The sequence below is a fragment of the Cibotium barometz genome, chromosome 58 (assembly GCF_041138505.1).
Source record: "Cibotium barometz isolate CiBa-2024 chromosome 58, ASM4113850v1, whole genome shotgun sequence".
NCBI lineage: Eukaryota > Viridiplantae > Streptophyta > Polypodiopsida > Cyatheales > Cibotiaceae > Cibotium > Cibotium barometz.
This window is the reverse complement of record NC_141103.1, coordinates 9,580,362-9,598,379: the sequence shown is the minus strand read 5'-3', so window position 1 is coordinate 9,598,379 and position 18,018 is coordinate 9,580,362. Positions and strand designations below refer to the sequence as shown.

The 18,018-nt window shown below is 38.1% G+C and overlaps 1 protein-coding gene across 4 annotated transcripts in view; it reads right to left on the bottom strand.

Moving 5' to 3' along the window:
- Window positions 1-6,466, bottom strand: part of LOC147605877 (prolyl 4-hydroxylase 1) — a 154,932-nt gene extending 148,466 nt beyond the window's left edge. For 2 of the 4 annotated variants that reach the window (XM_086792708.1, XM_086792709.1), the window contains exon 1: window positions 6,071-6,466. In XM_086792708.1, coding sequence (XP_086648834.1) covers window positions 6,071-6,131 — 61 coding nt within the window. In that variant the 5' untranslated portion in view covers window positions 6,132-6,466. The remainder of the gene's footprint in view (window positions 1-6,070) is intronic. The other 2 variants (XM_086792707.1, XM_086792706.1) reach the window with 2 other exon arrangements.
- Window positions 6,467-18,018: the final 11,552 nt, after the last annotated feature.

Genomic DNA, 18,018 nt, shown 5'->3' with positions numbered 1-18,018 from the left:
CCTTCATTAAGTAAGGCCACCGGGACGGTGACTTTTTCCCATGATTACCTTGACCGCGCCCTCACCTTTTAAGGAGCCAGTGAAGGTCATTTGGGGTATGAGAAAAACTGGGAGCAAAGCTTGATTCGGAAGCACCAAGTATTGCCCCCTCCGCGGTGTTTCACCTTGCCAAGCGTTAGTACAGGCATACCTATTGATGCACGGTCGGGAAGCCCAGTGAGGGGAGGTGTTCACCCAGTGAAGGTGGGAGATTACCTGTGACTTGGTCTACTCCGACAACTGATTCTTTACCGACAAAATCTTATTGTTTACCAGTTGTACTCACTCCTTGTCATGGAGAAATCTGGCCTAGGGCCCGTGAACACTTGTACATATAAATACTCCAAGAAATACAACTGTATTGAGAGGGGAGGGGGAGGGGGAGCGGCTTTTCGGCCCCAGTGATGGTATCAAGTGTTCTTAATCATTTTCAGTTTTAATGTTGCAAGTATTATCCATTGTTTGAATTAGTTAAGTGATCTAAAATATGTGTATTTTATCGTCTGATTTGTCAAGCCTTCGGTAGGGAGCGGTTACATTGGTATCAGAGCCCGATCGTCTCTCTTTCTCAAGAGGAGACACGGTGTTTTGAGATCGGAAACAAACACACACACTTGACTCAATGGACAGCCAAGGCAACCCTTTGGAAGTGCCAAATTCAATAGGCCAATCTAGTGCTTCTCGAGATTCCGATGCATTGCATGGAAGACACAAGCCTCTTGAGAGAGTTTAAGACAATGCATTCATGGGACAGCCATCCCGTGGAAAAGAGCCTCTACATGAGGATGAGCCCAATGCATTGAGGGCTGAATTGGAGCACATGAACAAGCTTTTGCAGGCAAAGGAGCAAGAGCTAAAATTCTTCCATGAAGATCTCCATGTACAAAGTGTCATTGAAGCAAGGAAAGCTGATGCTATGGTGGATATGACCTTTGAGTCTATGGCTCGTGAGGTGGGCAAGAAGCCAAGGGAGTTGGCACCCTCCTATCTCATCCGAAAGGGTGATCTCAAAGAGGGAGAGGATGAGAAGTTAGTATTCAAGAATCCGCCTCGTTTGAGGCAAGGAGACCCAGCATCTCAACGGTTGAGGTCTTTTATACACAAGGAAGAGGTATCAGTCACTTCTCGCCACGCATCTACTTCTCATGGAACATGAGGAAACAAGTATGTGCATGTTGGAGCTAGTGGGCGACATGATGGCCTTGTGGATTCAAAGGATGTTTATCATGTAGAGAGTGGTCGGCATGCAAGCCAAAAGACTTTGCCCATTGAGTTGTCTCGTGGTGAGACATTGCATCATTTAGGGATGTCACATGCATCTGGGCCACAGATTCATAATGCACATGCCACCGTGCCTCGTGAAACCTCTTTGGTTGCCCATGAAGGCCATGCAGAGAGGGCTACCCCGTTGGATAAGGGGAAGAGAAAGAGAGAAGAACATGAATCACATCCCAAAGAGCTCAAGGAGTTCAAGGCAGGGGACAAGTCCGTGAAATTTGATGCCTTTCATGGAGAGTATGATGCCTCCAAGGTGCTTGCTTTCGTGGCACAGTTTGATATTGCTTTTAGTGATGAAGACTTCACTGAGAAGTCTAAAATTCGTCATGCAAGCATGTTTTTGAAGGGGACAGCTGCCCATTGGTGGATTACTGAAAAGACCACCAAAGATCCCATTTACACTTGGAAAGAATTCAAGGACAGATTTTATGCACAATTTTTGCCTCCAAATGCGGAGCAAACTCTCATACAAAAGTGGAATAGACTTGAGCAAAAAGATAATGAGATTGTGCAGCAACATGTCAACAAATTTTGGAAAGTCTTGCTTGCGGTAACTCCCTTTATGCGACTCTCCGAAGATTAAAGGAAGAGGAAGTTTCGCTCCAGATTGCAACCAGCTTACCGTTCGGGCATTGAATTGCACCCGAAACGCACCCTTCAACAGCTCATAGCATCTACTCTTGCTACGGAGCAATTGGTGCTTAAAATTAAGCAAGATCAGGGAGGTTCTAAGAGCAAAGAGAAGGTTGTCCCAAAGGTGGACAGCCACCTAAAAAGAGCTTTCAGGAAGCCCAAAAGGGAGGTAAAGCTGAAAGTACCCCATCCAAGGACATTGCACCTAAGAAGAATAAGTTTGGCTTGACCCCCGAGCAAAGGGAGCACTATGCCAAAGAGGGTAAATGTTTTTCTTGTGGTAGCAAAGAGCACATGTTTAGGCAATGCCCTACCCGCAAGCAAAAGTGTGAGGACAAGCCACCCAAGGCAAATATGCATGCCATTCTCGATGTGCAAGGTAACACTAAGCATGATGGCAAAGAGAGTGGTATGCAAAGCTTGGGAACAAATCAAGGATCAACCTGCCTTATTCATGTTTGATGATTGTGCAACAGATAACTTCATCTCTACACAAATGGCAGCCGCCTTGGACATAGAGATTGAGGACATGGGACCCCAAATTGAAACAGAGGCTCCTTTTGTTGGCAAAGAGGTGCAGGTCACTCCTCTTATTGGCAAGTTGCGCATACATATATAGGGTTATTTGGATCATGAGCATTTTTTGATTGCCCCTCTTAATGGATGTGATGTATTGATGGGCAAGCCTTGGCTTCATAGGCTTGAGCCCCACAAAGAATATAAAACCAATAGGATCACCTTTATGCATAAAGGCCGCATGCATGTCATTGATGCTGGCAAAGAAGGGGATTCCATCCCAGTTGTATCTCACATCCAAATTAATAAGACAATGAAAAAGAGTCTTTCCGCGTACTTGGTTTTTGTTTGTGACAAAATTGAACAAAGTAATGTGTATGTGGATGTATTGACTCAAGATAGGCTGAATTTTCTTAATGCATATAAAGATTGTTTTGCCGATGCATTACCAGGAGAGCTACCTCCTAAGAGACCCGAGGATCATTGCATAGATCTTGTGCCAGGTAGTTACCCACCTAACAAACCTGCATATCGTGTGAGTGCCGCACAACGAGAGGAGATCATGAAGCAAGTTAATGAGCTTTTAGAGAAGGGTTTGGTTCAGCCAAGCTCCTCACCCTTTTGTTCTCTTGTGCTTCTTGTACAAAAGAAGGATGGATCTTTCCGCATGTGTGTGGATTATCGAGCTCTAAACGAGCTCACCATCAAGAACAGGTTTCCAATCCCACGCATAGATGACATCTTGGATAAGCTTGATGGCTCGGCTTGTTTCAGCCATATAGATTTGAAGAGTGGCTATCACCAGATTCATGTGGTACCCCAGGATGTCCATAAAACCGCATTCAGGACAGCTTTTGGATTGTACGAGTTTTTGGTGATGCCTTTTGGCCTTACCAATGCCCCGGCCACATTCAACCGTATGATGGACAGGATATTTCAACCCCATCGTAAGTTCACAGGTGTATTCTTTGATGATATCTTGATTTTCTCCAAGAATGAGGAGGAGCATAAGACTCATTTGGTTACAGTGTTTGAAGAGTTACGAAAGCATAAACTTTTCATAAATGCTAAGAAAAGTGAGTTCGTCCTCACAAAGATACACTATTTGGGACACATTGTATCCAAAGAGGGTGTAAGAATGGACCCTGCTAAGATTGAAACCATTCGGAATTGGCCAAAATTGCAAAATGTACATCAAGTGCGTAGCTTTCTTGGATTATGTTCATACTATAGGCGATTCATAAGGCATTTCGCTAAGATTGCCTCGCCTTTGCATGATCTTACAAAGAAGAAAGCCACCTTCCAATGGACTTCAAATGAGCAAGATGCCTTCTTGCAACTCAAAAATGCTATCATTTGTGGGCCCGTTTTGATTGTTCCCGTCTTGCAAAAGCCATTCATGGTGGAATGTGATGCATGTGGGAATTGTATAGGAGCTGTCCCTAAATCAAGAAGATCATGCAGTTGCTTATGAGAGCCGTCGATTGCATGATGCCGAGACCCATATGGACATTTATGAAAAAGAGCTCTTGGCTGTAATTCATGCCTTAAAAATATGGAACCATTATCTTCTTGGGGCTGAATTTGTAGTCAAGACAAATCATCAAAGCTTGAGGTACTTTCTATCTCAAACCAAGCTCTCAGAGAAGCAAATGAGAATGGCAAACTTTCTTTCCATGTTCCATTTTCAGATTGTACATACTCCAGGAAAGAAGAATCTAGTGACAGATGCTTTATCCAGGAAGCCTTATATTGCTGCAGTTTCGGTGGCCTCTCATGTAGCCTTGTCTCTCATGCGTGATTTGTGTTGCCCCCAAGGCATCCCCTATGCAAAAAATTGGGGGTTTGGGTGGGGCATTAATATCATACGGCGTCCAATGGTGGTGAAACTACTATATAAGTGAGACTTGGGTTATTATTGTTTGCAGGGAGTTATTCACTCTGTGATCTGTGATGGACTAGGATTACCATCGGGAACGTGACTAGATTCAACAGATCACAGGCGGTCATGCCGAAGGCATCAGCAAGCACGCGTTGGTGGTATACCAATGCTGACTGGCATGATTCGTGGGATTGGAGCCTTAGCCTCTGGCTTAGGGGAGGTTTGGGGGCGCGAACCTACGATTGGGTGGTGAGCTAGCTTGCACCCCTCTTAGGGGGTTTGCAATAATCACTCGTGTTTTGCATTTAGGAGATCCATGGGGTTGTAACACATAGGGAGTGTTCACACACTAAAACTCCAAATATCCAACAATGCTAAGTGTCCAGCAGCTTCCAACAGTGTGTCCAGCAACTTCCAACAACTGTGTGTCCAACACCAATCTTCTATTGCTCTTTGGTTCCCACACTGCTCATTCTCATAGGCCTCCTGTCAACAGTGTGGCCAACACCAATCTTCTATTGCTCTTTGGTTCCCACACTACTCATTCTCATAGGCCTTTTGTCTTTAGTCTCTAGTGAATCCTTCAAAGGCGTGTGCACCTACATTGACCCTAATCCTTGTTGCCACTCAATGACCTTGTCCCTTTATCAACAAGGCAAACTACATGACCTCAATGGTCATGACAGATGCATACAAGGCCTGATGCATGTGATGTAGTAATTGTTTAAATTAATAAGATATAACATTTTGTTAAAAAAACAGAAACTGCTGAAATACGGAGGAAGATAATCTTTGTGTGTGTTTTTATATGAAAAAACTGCTAAAGACTATGAAAAAGTAGGATGTGATAAACTGAATATGTATTTTATGGGAAACAAAACTGCTAAATAAGACTTGAATAAGTAGATAAAGCAGAGGTTGCACTTGGTAAGAAAAACATTTTCTTTTTGAAGGTATTTTTCAGAAAAAAAAAGACCTGATGTAAAAGTATTCAAAGACAACTTGTGCATTTCTTCAGTTAGCGCTTACAAACCAAGAAAGAAGTGGGCAGTGAAAGTTTGCTTAGGTCTCAGAAATGTGTTTTCTGCATCAAAAAAGTGAGCAAGAAGTCTTAAGTGTATGATGACAACCACACAAAAACTGATTTTGTATCTATTTGGTTACTTGTGTGCTTGTGTGTGCATGCGACCTTAGCTTTTCATCGGATCATGGAAGCAGCTGTCTGATGATGTACTATGAGAGAAATAGCCAAGAGCTTGGACCAAAGTTCATCTACTGAGCTACCGGATGCTTATCAAAGAAAGAAAAACGTTTGTATGCATGCGTGTGCGTGTATGCATGATGTGTGTATGTCTATATATATGTATGTCTATGTCTGTATCTGTACATGCCAACGGTTGTCTGTCTGTACATATCCATGGGTTTGGCAGAAACAATGTTCAAAAGGCACTTATTTGAAGAAAAAATAAAAAGATTTCAGTTACATTTTCAAGATTATGTGAATATGTACAGAAATTTACACCGAAAATGGCAACATGATGGACCCAAATCATGCCATACCATGTGAGGCCAAATCGTCTTTGTTGAGACAACCCTTTTTTTAAAGGATGATTTATTTAGAAGGAAAAAAAACACAAGTTGTGAGATGAACGATTAAGCAGAGCAAAAGAAAAACACACACACTGTGTTGAAATGATGAAGAGAAGGGAGACAAAGGCGCACCTATGGTCATGCCCATCATGACAAGGGAGAGGAGAGCGTATAGCACCCTCGATTTCGCCATGCCTACTTGCACACAGAGCACTCCTCCTCCTCCTCCTCCTCCTCTTCTTCCTGCTTCTTCTTCCTGTGTGCGTTTGATAGGATTCAATCTTACTTAATTATCGTAATGTAGAGAATTGTCGCCGAATCGATCTGTGGAATCCGCTTCATTTTACTTCATATATAAGGCTTCAGTCGTGTGACAGACCCCTGCTCTCAAGCCTGTATTCTTCATATGACTTTTTTTTCTCTCTTGGACTTGATTAGTGCTTAATTAGACCCTAAGCAAGTCGCCCTAGTCCAACAATTAGATTTCCAATTTTTCTTAGACCCTTGGTTCCTCCAAACCTTCTTTTTCATTCAACTGTGCAAGAAATTCTATACACTTTTTTTTTGCAATCGTTGTTTTCGAAAATTATTAGATTTCTTGTATATATATTTTTTTGATTAGCATTTACTCTGCTTATTTAAGTGTAAATATTGTGCACAACAAGAAGTAATCATCACGCAAAGCAAGGGTGGAGGTTTATAGGGCAATAATTGTTTTTGAAAATCCTGTAGATATGGTTTGATTAGTATTTATTGCTTGTGTAAGTTTACATTAAAAAGAAAATAAGCATTTACAACTTGTTGAAATGGTTGAAATAGTACAAAAATTATCAAAAAAAAATAGTACAAAAATTTACAACTTTTTGGTATGTGTTCGTTGGAAAACTTTTTGGAACATGGACCCTTCTCACCATCTGTTTGCAAAGAAAATAATGATTTTGAACAAGACTTTTCTTCATCCTTTCATCCATTAACAACTAATTTTTTGAAAACTTATTTTTAATTCATACTTTCATCGAATTACGACTATTTTTTTCAAAAAGTTCAAGGAGGCTTTTTTCCTCTCTCCTCTCAACCTAGAGCACCTTTTTCAAAAGTTGAACCAACTCTAGAATGAAGCACACCCATCTTTTTCCCGAACCTTGTTTCAGCTTTATGATATGTCTCTCTCTAGCCTTTTCATTTTTCTAGGTGCATTGTGGTTTTATAATTACCCTTTTTAGGGGAGTCACTCTAGAAAGTATAGATGTATGGTTGTCATATGGTATAACAAAATTAATTACACACAAATTAGATGCTCTCAATGACGACTAAATGCTTATGTGATACATATGGCATTACACAAATGAGGCATGGAGGCCATGTTATTTTCCATGGACACCCAACATTACAAGGCCATAAGGACCAATCAAACAAACCTAAAAGCTCACAAGAAGTCTACCTCAATACTTTGTGACTAAAATGGGAAAATCCTTGGTTGATCATCAAATCTCCATGCATTAGCAATGGAATTTTAATATTGTTGTTCATGCACCTTTACATACGGCCTTCTATTTTTGAAACGTGTTTCATTTTAAAAAATGCACCTTTACATACATCCTTCTATTTTTGAAACGCATTTCATCTCTTTTTAAATGCTTTGGAGAAAAAGCTAAAAATTCATTGTGCGTGGTAATTCCAAACATAAATAGCAATAAGCTACAAAAGAAGTCCAAGATTGGGGGAGCTAGTTGGTTGTTATGATTAGACCTTAAAGGAAATCTAAAAATCAAAAAGCATGAGAGGCAATGAGGAGACAAATATAAAAAGAACTCAATGATGTATCAAGCATGCTAAAAACTAAAAGGCCTTTTACCCTTGAAATAACACTAGGTCTTGCCACCAAGATGATGGGGAATGGTGCCAGAAGCTTCAAAAAGAACAACACCACATGGAGCAAAGTTAAGTACACTCCTTCTCCTTGTGTTTTGAGTTGATGACTTTGAATATTTAAGTGGTTACATTGACCTCCATGCACATTGTGAATCTTTGGGTTTTCAAACGTAGAATTTAGCCAACTTAATAACAACCAACAACCTTTTGTTAACAATATGGGGTTCTAATGATAAAACGTGATTAAAAGGTTTACAACATTATATATTACTATGAATTAATTTTTACCTAAGTGATGTAATATACTATCAACTTTGATACCTTAGTCTTTGTTAGTTAATGAAATAGTGTCCACCATAGCATTCAACGCTAAGGTTTTTCCAACAACAAACTACTTGGCCAATCTTACTCTTTTATGCCACTATTATGCTTCTCTATATTTAATACCACTATTATGCTTCTCTATATTTAATACCACTATTATGCTTCTCTATATTTAATACCACTAAAAGAGGAGGAGGTATCCAGCTTATCTTATAAGCAAAGTGCCAATAGTTTCTTGTTCAAAGACCTTCTTTGAAGGAACCCTCTAAGAAACTTGGATTTGTTTATCTCTCAAACCAACTCTGTAAGCCTACATCCCTTAATTTAGTAGTTCTCTTCATGCATGCCCTCCACTAACAAGAAGGAGTGCATGAGTAACAACTATGCAAGCTTTCATCCCTCAATTTAGTAGTTGTCTCTTCTAATAAGCCCTCCATTGCACAAGAAAAGGAGTGCACGAGTAATAACTTTATAAGCCTACATCCTTTAATTTAGCAATTGTCTCTTCCAACAAGCCCTCCACTACAAACAGTGATGAGTCATGAAAAATGTTCACGAGTCGTGATTTGTTGTTTGCAATAGGCTATCTTGATTTTTCGCTAGTCCTAAATATTGATCAATTTTACAATCTTTTGGAGACATTAAAGAGAACTATTTTTATAACTTTTACAAAATAAGCATAGTTTTAAACTTCTTTTAAAAAATGTACATATTGCTAATTTAAAGGTGAAAAAAATCCACTTTTCATGTCAAATAACAAAATGGAGAAAACAAGGTCAATACAAGATCTAATATTCTTTAAAACTACTAATAATTCACGCATGTCTATGTAATGTATAATAAATTCTTTACTTAGAATTATAAAAATGTACCTATTCTTTTCCAAAAATTTAACTAACTTCATCCCAATCATTGCACTTCATCCTAATCATTGAATTAAAGCATATATTTAATGTTAAGATAAGTAGGTATATGGAGTCCATGGCCATAGAACAGGCTTATTGAAAGAAACGATTTCTCTAGATTTAGATAGAAAACCAACGATCCAAACGGTCAAATTTTAGACAGTAGTGAGTACTACAATTTATCAGTTTATTTTATTTTGATCTAACAGTTTAATTTAGAGCTATAGTCTTTGCAAAAACACAGTTTTTCGTTTATAACAGTAGCCATGAAAAAGACAATAGCTGTTGTTTTGAAAAATTGATGAAACTTTGGATTCTAGAATCCACTTCGTTAACAAAGTGGATTTTGGAATCCGAAATTTCAAACACACTGACGTTTCTATCGAATAGTGAAATTTTCGTCCAAAAAAAGAGAAATTTTGGTCAATAATAAACAAAAATTTCACTTTTATTGGACGAAAAAATTAATCCATCGATGAAAAAAATTCGTTGAAAACTTCCATCGACAAAAAAATTTCCGTCGATGAGAATTTGGATTCCAGAATCCACTTGGATTGTTAAATGCAAAATTTTGTCAATGGATTGAAATTTTCATCGATGAATTAAAATTTTTGTTGATGAATTTTTTTCGTCAATGGGACTTTTTTTTCATCAAATGATTTTTTTCTATCAACGAACTAAATTTTTCATCGAATAAAAGTGAAATTTTTGTTCACTATGGACCAAAATTTCTCTTTTTTTAGATGGAAATTTCGATGTCACGATAGAAACATCAGTCTCAACAGAAGAATCCACTTTGTTAACAAAGTGGATTCTTGAATCCAAATTTCCATCAATTTCTCAAAACGACAACTGTTGTCATTTTCATGGCTCAAAATCTAACTATTAAACTGAAAACTGTGTTTTTACAAAGACTATAACTCTAAATCGAACTGTTAGATCAAAATAAAGTAAATTAATAAATTATAGTACTCACTACCGTCTAAAATTTGACCGTTTGGATCATTGGATTTCTATCTAAATCTAGAGACATCTTTGCTTTCAATAAACCTCTTCTATCGCCATGGACTCCATATACGTACCTATCTTAATAAATTATAGTACTCACTACCGTCTAAAATTTGACCGTTTGGATCATTGGATTTCTATCTAAATCTAGAGACATCTTTGCTTTCAATAAACCTCTTCTATCGCCATGGACTCCATATACGTACCTGTCTTAATAAATTATAGTACTCACTACCGTCTAAATATCAAAATGTGCTTAAATTCAACCATTGGATGAACTTTGTATACAAAGAAATTTTATTATAGTACTCACTACCGTCTAAAATTTGACCGTTTGGATCATTGGATTTCTATCTAAATCTAGAGACATCTTTGCTTTCAATAAACCTCTTCTATCGCCATGGACTCCATATACGTACATGTCTTAATATCAAAATGTGCTTAAATTCAACCATTGGATGAACTTTGTATACAAAGAAATTTTATTTTCTTGGATTGTGGAATGCAAATTTCTGTCGATGGATTGAAATTTTCATTGACGAATTAAAATTTTTGTTGATGAATTTTTTTTCGTCGATGGGACTTTTTTTCGTCAAATGATTTTTTTGTGTCAATGAACTAAATTTTTCGTTCAATAAAAGTGAAATTTTCGTTCACTATGGACCAAAATTTCTCTTTTTTTAGACGGAAATTTCGATGCCACGGATAGAAACGTCAGTCTTTTGGATTCCAGAATCCACTTTGTTAACAAAGTGGATTCTTAAATCCAAATTTTCATCAATTTCTCAAAACGACAACTGTTGTCATTTTCATGGCTCAAAATCTAACTGTTATAAACTGAAAACTGTGTTTTTACAAAGACTATAACTCTAAATCGAACTATTAGATCAAAATAAAGCAAATTAATAAATTATAGTACTCACTACCGTCTAAAATTTGACCGTTTGGATCGTTGGATTTCTATCTAAATCTAGAGACATCTTTGCTTTCAATAAACCTCTTCTATCGCCATGGACTCCATATATATACCTGTCATAATATCAAAATGTGCTTAAATTCAACCATTGGATCAACTTTGTATACAAAGAAATTTATTTTCTTAGACAATGCACTAGCCCCATGTAAGAGAGTTTCATCAAATTATATTGGGTCTAAAAGTAACGCCAATTTTATCGCCTATCAGTTTGTTGATAACATGCTACATACAACACGTAGTGTAGAAATGTGTAATGGTACAAAACTTATCCATGTGCTCAAGAAAAAGTATGATCTAGAGATGCTTAAACAAAGCAAAAAAAGAAAGAAAAGTGGAGAGTTTCATCAAATTATATTGGGTCTAAAAGTAATGCCAATTTTATCGCCTAGTTTGTTGATAACATGCTACGTACAACATGTAGTGTAGAAATGTGTAATGGTACATAACTTATCCATGTGCTAAAGAAAAAGTATGATCTAGAGATGCTTAAACAAAGCAAAAAAAGAAAGAAAAGTGGAATTCGTCGACGTGTGGACATGCTTAATTTGCATGATATAGAAATTCTTGTGTATGGATTTGAGTTAAAAAACTTCTGGACACTTGCGCCAAAAAATAATTGATATTTTTAAGCAAAAGGTCCAATGCCTCTCCTAGTTGATTGGAAGAGTTTCTTCTCCTTTGTAATTATTTTTTCAATTGGACATTTTTGGGTTTAGAGTAAAATGTAAGTAATGTTTTATGCATTCTTTTTTCACAAAAGTAGGACGTTTTTGGGAAAATGTAAGTAATGTTTTATGCATTCTTTTTTCACAAAAGTAGTGTTTTTCTTTTAAATGCTTGACATGAAAGTGTGTTGCTGGTTCTCCATTTGGAACTCTGGATAGGTGGTCGGCCAACACATGTTGTGTTCCCTTCCTTATTGTGATAGTAAAGTCAAATTCCAACAGCAATAACAGCCACCAACGGGTGATTCTTCCCGTAGTGCAAGGTTTATTCACTAGATATAGCAAGGCTTGATGGTCTACAAAAAATATGAATTTGTTGGCCAAGAGATAATGTTGATATTTCTTGACTGCTGTCTCCATAAATTTGAAAAAAAAGGTACATTTTTGGGTTTTTTTTTTCAAAAATGGAGTTGAGTTGTCATTTCCATGATTTTGTTATCGTTTTTCATGACTCGTTGTATACACAAGAAGGAGTGCATGAGTAACAACTCTATAAGCCAGTAAACCTTAATTTAGCAATTGTCTCTTCCAACAAGCCCTCCACAACATAAGGAGTGCATGTTAACAACTCTGTAAGCCTACATCCCTTAATTTAGCAGTTGTTTCTTCCAACAAGCCTTCCATTGCACAAGAAGGAGTGCATGAGTAATAACTCTATAAGCCTACATCCCTTAATTTAGCACCCAAATTTGATAGACCTAGTGAAGCATTTCTCTTTAAAGCAATTTAACACATCACTGAATATCCCTCTGACCATGGCAACAAAACATGATTGCCAATTTATAATTTTATCCTCAAAGAAGGCCACAAAAAGGCATCTTTAATAGGACACAAATAGTTTAACTGGAGCTAGACATGTCATCAGCAATGTGTTCCTTCCTTCTAGGTAATAATACTGGGATGGCACTATGAGGAAGAATCCTTATCCACCACAACCCAAAACTCTATGATCTTAAATGCCCTACACATCTTGCATTCTAAATTGCCAAACCCTATAGCATGTATTTGTTCCCCTATCAAAACATCTTTATGGGAAATAAAATATTCATTTTTTCACTAATACCTACCCATATTCTAGTAAACATGGAATTCCATGACCAGGTCTTTCAATCTCCACCTTTTGTTTGGTCTACAAAAAAGATCATTGTTGATAGGGATATTGGGAATACCTGTCATGTTCATTTTTCCTTTACAACAAAAGGCTCTCAAAGAAAAAGGCACAGACACAAGAGAAGATCAGTACAATCTTGCTCAAAACTAAATTGGACAATTCGAAAGAGGAGATTGGCACATACCTAGCCCACATCTCTAGCCAATCACATGATGGCGGAAGGAGTATACCACAGATCTCTCCACTATTTTAGACCTCTTTTTGAAAGTTTCTAAGATGGACATCCCATTGGTTATGAAGTCATAAGCTTAAACCAACAGAATTATAGTACATATGCTATGTGTATGCTATATGAACAATAAAAACTTCTCTACAAACAATCAAAACAACAAATCAAATAAAAAATTAAGCTACTAAGCATTCTTTTATGCATAAAAGAAACCAAAAAATCTCCAAAAATCACACACAATCCTAGCCCACATCTCTAGCCAATCACATGATGGCGGAAGGAGTATACCACAGATCTCTCCACTATTTTAGACCTCTTTTTGAAAGTTTCTAAGATGGACATCCCATTGGTTATGAAGTCATAAGCTTAAACCAACAGAATTATAGTACATATGCTATGTGTATGCTATATGAACAATAAAAACTTCTCTACAAACAATCAAAACAACAAATCAAATAAAAAATTAAGCTACTAAGCATTCTTTTATGCATAAAAGAAACCAAAAAATCTCCAAAAATCACACACAATCCATTATTTTTATGGAAATCCACTACTTAAGAGAATGGGAAATGGTTTATGCATAGACTTGAAGAATAAATAACAAAAAAAGCTAAAGAACTTCTTCTTGGCAGCGATGCCAAAAAATTTATTGTCCACGTCTACCTCTCCTAGAAATACATCAATGGGGCTGAGCTCAAGCACACCACTTCAAGAGCTCCACACCTCCTTGAGTAGCACTTTTTGGTGCCATTTCCTGTGAGCATTGTCACACTGTCACTTTGGACTATGGGTCCTTGTCCCTCCTCTCATCTCAAATCACTCATACACATTGACTATCATGCACTAGAGAGGTAAGTAGCAAGAGGGTTAGCAATAAGAGTAAGACTAAATTACACAATGGGAGAGTATATTGCATTATGAGAAAAAAATGACTCATATGCAAGGCCAGAATTTTTCATTCACATGGAGATTGTGGTCACTATCATACAATAATGAAGGTAATTAGCAAGAGGGTTAGTAAGAGCAAGACTCAATTGCACAATGGGAAAGTATATTGTATTATGAGGAAAAATGACTTATATACAAGGGTCATACGTATCCACCCACACTTAAATTGTGGCTGGCCTATTGTTTATATAATGCTTAATCTTATAATATATGCGTGAAGGACATTCACAAGGAATCCATTCTAGCTTGTTGTTGCCACATGCTTTTGGAGTGGGATTCCATTTTTGCATGCCCATCTAAGTTGTAAATTTGGACACTGTTTTTTCGTCGTTTGATCATATATGATTGTGGTATCTCTATCTTTGCTATTAGATGTAGAATTATAGTGACAACTCTTGTTAATCCCAAAATGGGTTAACAGCTCCCACTATGATGTGGTTCTATGATTTGGGTTTTGCGAGACCTCACCTCCTTGTGGCTTCTTACTTTCTACAGTTGTGGTGGCTCCTCAAAAGCATCAACATTAAGATTTGGGAAGTTCATCTCTTGGGGATTGTCTCCCTTATCTGTTTTGGCTCTTTGAAAATATTTGGCACCTTTTTGTTGTTTTTCGGTGACAGTGCTAGAGGATGGCTCTGTGTCACCTTCCTCTCTCTATCTTTGCTTATATCTTCAGCATCCTTGCTAGATCCTTTGAGGCTTGGACCTCCTAACTTATGGTGCTTGTTAAATGAATCTTGCCTGTCTAGCTCATCTATGAATTCTATGAAGTCTATGAAGTCTAAGGCTTTATCCCCTTTCATCTCATTAAATGTTGGATAAGCCACTTGCATTGTAGTAAAAGAGAAAGATTAGCTACTTTTTGCTATTTGATTTAGACCACCATGCTTTGTATGTTGCTCTCATGAGGGCAAGGCCTTCCCCATTCACCCAGCTCTCAATATGATCCATCATTTCATTTACCATTGCAATAGACTCAACAAATTGATCGGCATTCAGTATGATTGGCTCTGCATTGGCCTCTTTGCATGGGTTATTCAGTATAGATCATCTTGCTTAGTAGGTAGAAATAATAGGATGTACCCTTTGAGTATAAATATATGTGCATTACTCCAGGTAGATGTCCCCTTTTAAGAAATGAGCATATTAACCAAGTGCATGTATTCTACTGGCACCTTTTAAGAAATGAGCATATTAACCAAGTGCATGTATTCTACTGGCACCTTTCAGCATATTTCTGTGAATATATGGAGGTTGAGGGGGGCTGATCCAAGGCGTATCCTTGATATATAAACATTAGTGATGTCTCACGTGGAGGGCTAAATGGAGGTGTTGGGCATGGTAATGTGATGTAGCGCTAGATTTGGCAAGTGTACCACCAACTCAAGGATTAATTGGTTCTTCAACATTAGCATCGATTGACTCAACTGAGACTAGACTTGTGGGCTCTTGAGCACTCTCTTTCCAAGCTCCTACAGGTCTCTGGCTAAAAATTGCATCTTAAAGTTTCTTTTTGATCTCTACTACATGCAATGCATTAGTGTCATGGCATTTGGCCATAAGGCGCAGATGTGATCCTATCTACCTCTGCTGCATGTTGCCAACTAGGCATGTTCTTTCCATATCCTTATAGTTGCTAGTAAAGCATCCTTGGACCTCAAAATGTCATGGATATAACCTCTGCTACATGTTGCCAACTAGGCATGTTCTTTCCATATCCCTTATAGTTGCTAGTAAAGCATCCTTGGACCTCAAAATGTCATGGATATAACCTTCCCAGAATCTGATCTATTCTTGCAAGATGGGGATTTGGTGAGCATTTTTTGTAGCTTTTTGTACTTGAATGATGTGTAACTATGAGAGTTATGTAGCAAAATGTTAGATCAACTTAATATATCCGGCTTGGATGTTAGGTTGTGTTTGGTTGTCCACCCAATGGGTAGTTAGGCATTGGCTCTTTGAGATATTCCTGCTAGCACTTAAATCTCTTGTCGTCCACTTGGAAATTCACATAAGGGGACAACAATCCCATCAATTGTGGTACTAGAGGCATCCTTTTTGACTCACTTGCACTATGCTCCCCTACAGAGCCTCTTGTCCTATGGTAGTGGTCACATTAGTGCTAACTATGATTGATTGGCCTTCAATATCTTTGCCCTTACCCTTTTCTTGTGGCTACAGAGAGGGTTTTCTCTCCAAGTTTGTGTCTAACTTGGAGGTCATTTTACCAAGTCAATGCTTCTCAACTTTAGCTTTTTCCTAGAGCCTTTGGCTTTCTCAGTAGTGATTTGTACATGTTCCTCGACTCTAGGCTTCTTTACAAGTGGGGTAGTTGTGGAATCTATTCCTTTTTGTTGTATAGGGTATGAGTAGAAGTCTATTCTTCTATGGGTTTGTCCTTTGGTTCTGGCAGGCTACTAGAGGGATTCTAGTCTAGAATAGATAATTCTTGTGAGTAAAAGACCTCTATTTGTTACACTTTTAATGCTCACCTCATAGCATGTATCTCACATCTATGTTTGGTGCACATTTATAAAGGCCCCATTATGAGAGGAGAAGTCATCGGTGCCTTGGCTTAGATGCCAATGGGGTTGTTATTGTGACCATGATGGTTAGGAGGTGGTTAGGGGTGCAAGAGTTAGTTGGGGTGCAGGACAGTGCATTGGGTCTCAGCAGGGGGGCTAGCGGTCGCTTAGTGGGGGTTTAGGGGCAGAAGCCCTCAGCTTGACAGTATTGATTTATTATTAGTGGGTGGTGGGTCATATTTTCAGGCCAGTGAGATCGTGTCTATGTTGCATAACCGCTCGTGTTATATACACACCTGCCACACCACTTGCAGCACTATATATGGACATAGTTATCACAAGGTAAGGTATCCAATGCTTGTGAGTATCCACAACCTCTATACTTAGTACTTCCTCTATCTAGAGTCTATTTAGATCGCCATTTAAGCTCTACTTGAGAGTGCATGGGCATGGACAACACCATCACATTGTACCTATCTCAGAATTTTTAATGTTCTCCATTTCCTATCTACTCCATTGTCTATCTACTGACTTGTCTATTGCACTTTGTTTTTGCTATCTATCTTTCTGCTATGCTATATTATTCTTATAAGCATTGTCTATCTACTGACTTGTCTATTGCACTTTGTTTTTGCTATCTATCTTTCTGCTATGCTATATTATTCTTATAACCTCCACCTAAGTATTGTCCTCCCAATGTTAGCATTTTTTCCAATTCTCTGTAGATAAGCTCTGCAAAATTTTGGATGGATTTGCCTTAACATCTTGCTCTGTATAAGGCCTATATAGCTTCAGAAGCACTCATGTGTCCACTTCAGTGAATTGGTTTGGTTTGTAGAAAGAAAAAGAGGTACATATGGCTTTGCTTGATATTACAAGATATGAAAGTCTGACATTTGTTGGGCCAAACATAGTTGTTTGCTCTAACTCGGTTACATTGTTCTTAACCCGTGCATGGCCTACTCTTGGCAATATGAAAGAGTTTTGCATAGCGTCCATGGTTAACCTTAGAATAACTCTCTGCTCTACTTGGCCTTAGATGGGATCTACTTTTGGAAGGCTTTGGTGGTGCATTAATAAGAGCTCATGGCTTGGAAACACCTCAAGTAGTCCATGACTCATGGTGGTAGTCTAAAGAAGTTGAGGAGGCCTAGGAGTGGTTGGGCATTTGCATCTTCCAAAATAAGTCTATTGTAATTGATTGATGGGACCATGGAATAATAATCCTTATCGATGTGCTCGTCTTTTGATGAGAAATTTGAGCATGCATTCATTAGCCCTTTCCTCACTGCGTAAATAGCCCTTTGCCACCTCTCACTTGGTATTAGAGGTAAGGAGGAACAATATCCTTGGGTGGTGTTGCCTTTGTCTTTGTGGCCTTGCAAGACTTGATTGTGTTACCCATGGCAATCATCTTTATGCACCCTGCATTCCTTGTAATGTACTTTCTTGCCTTG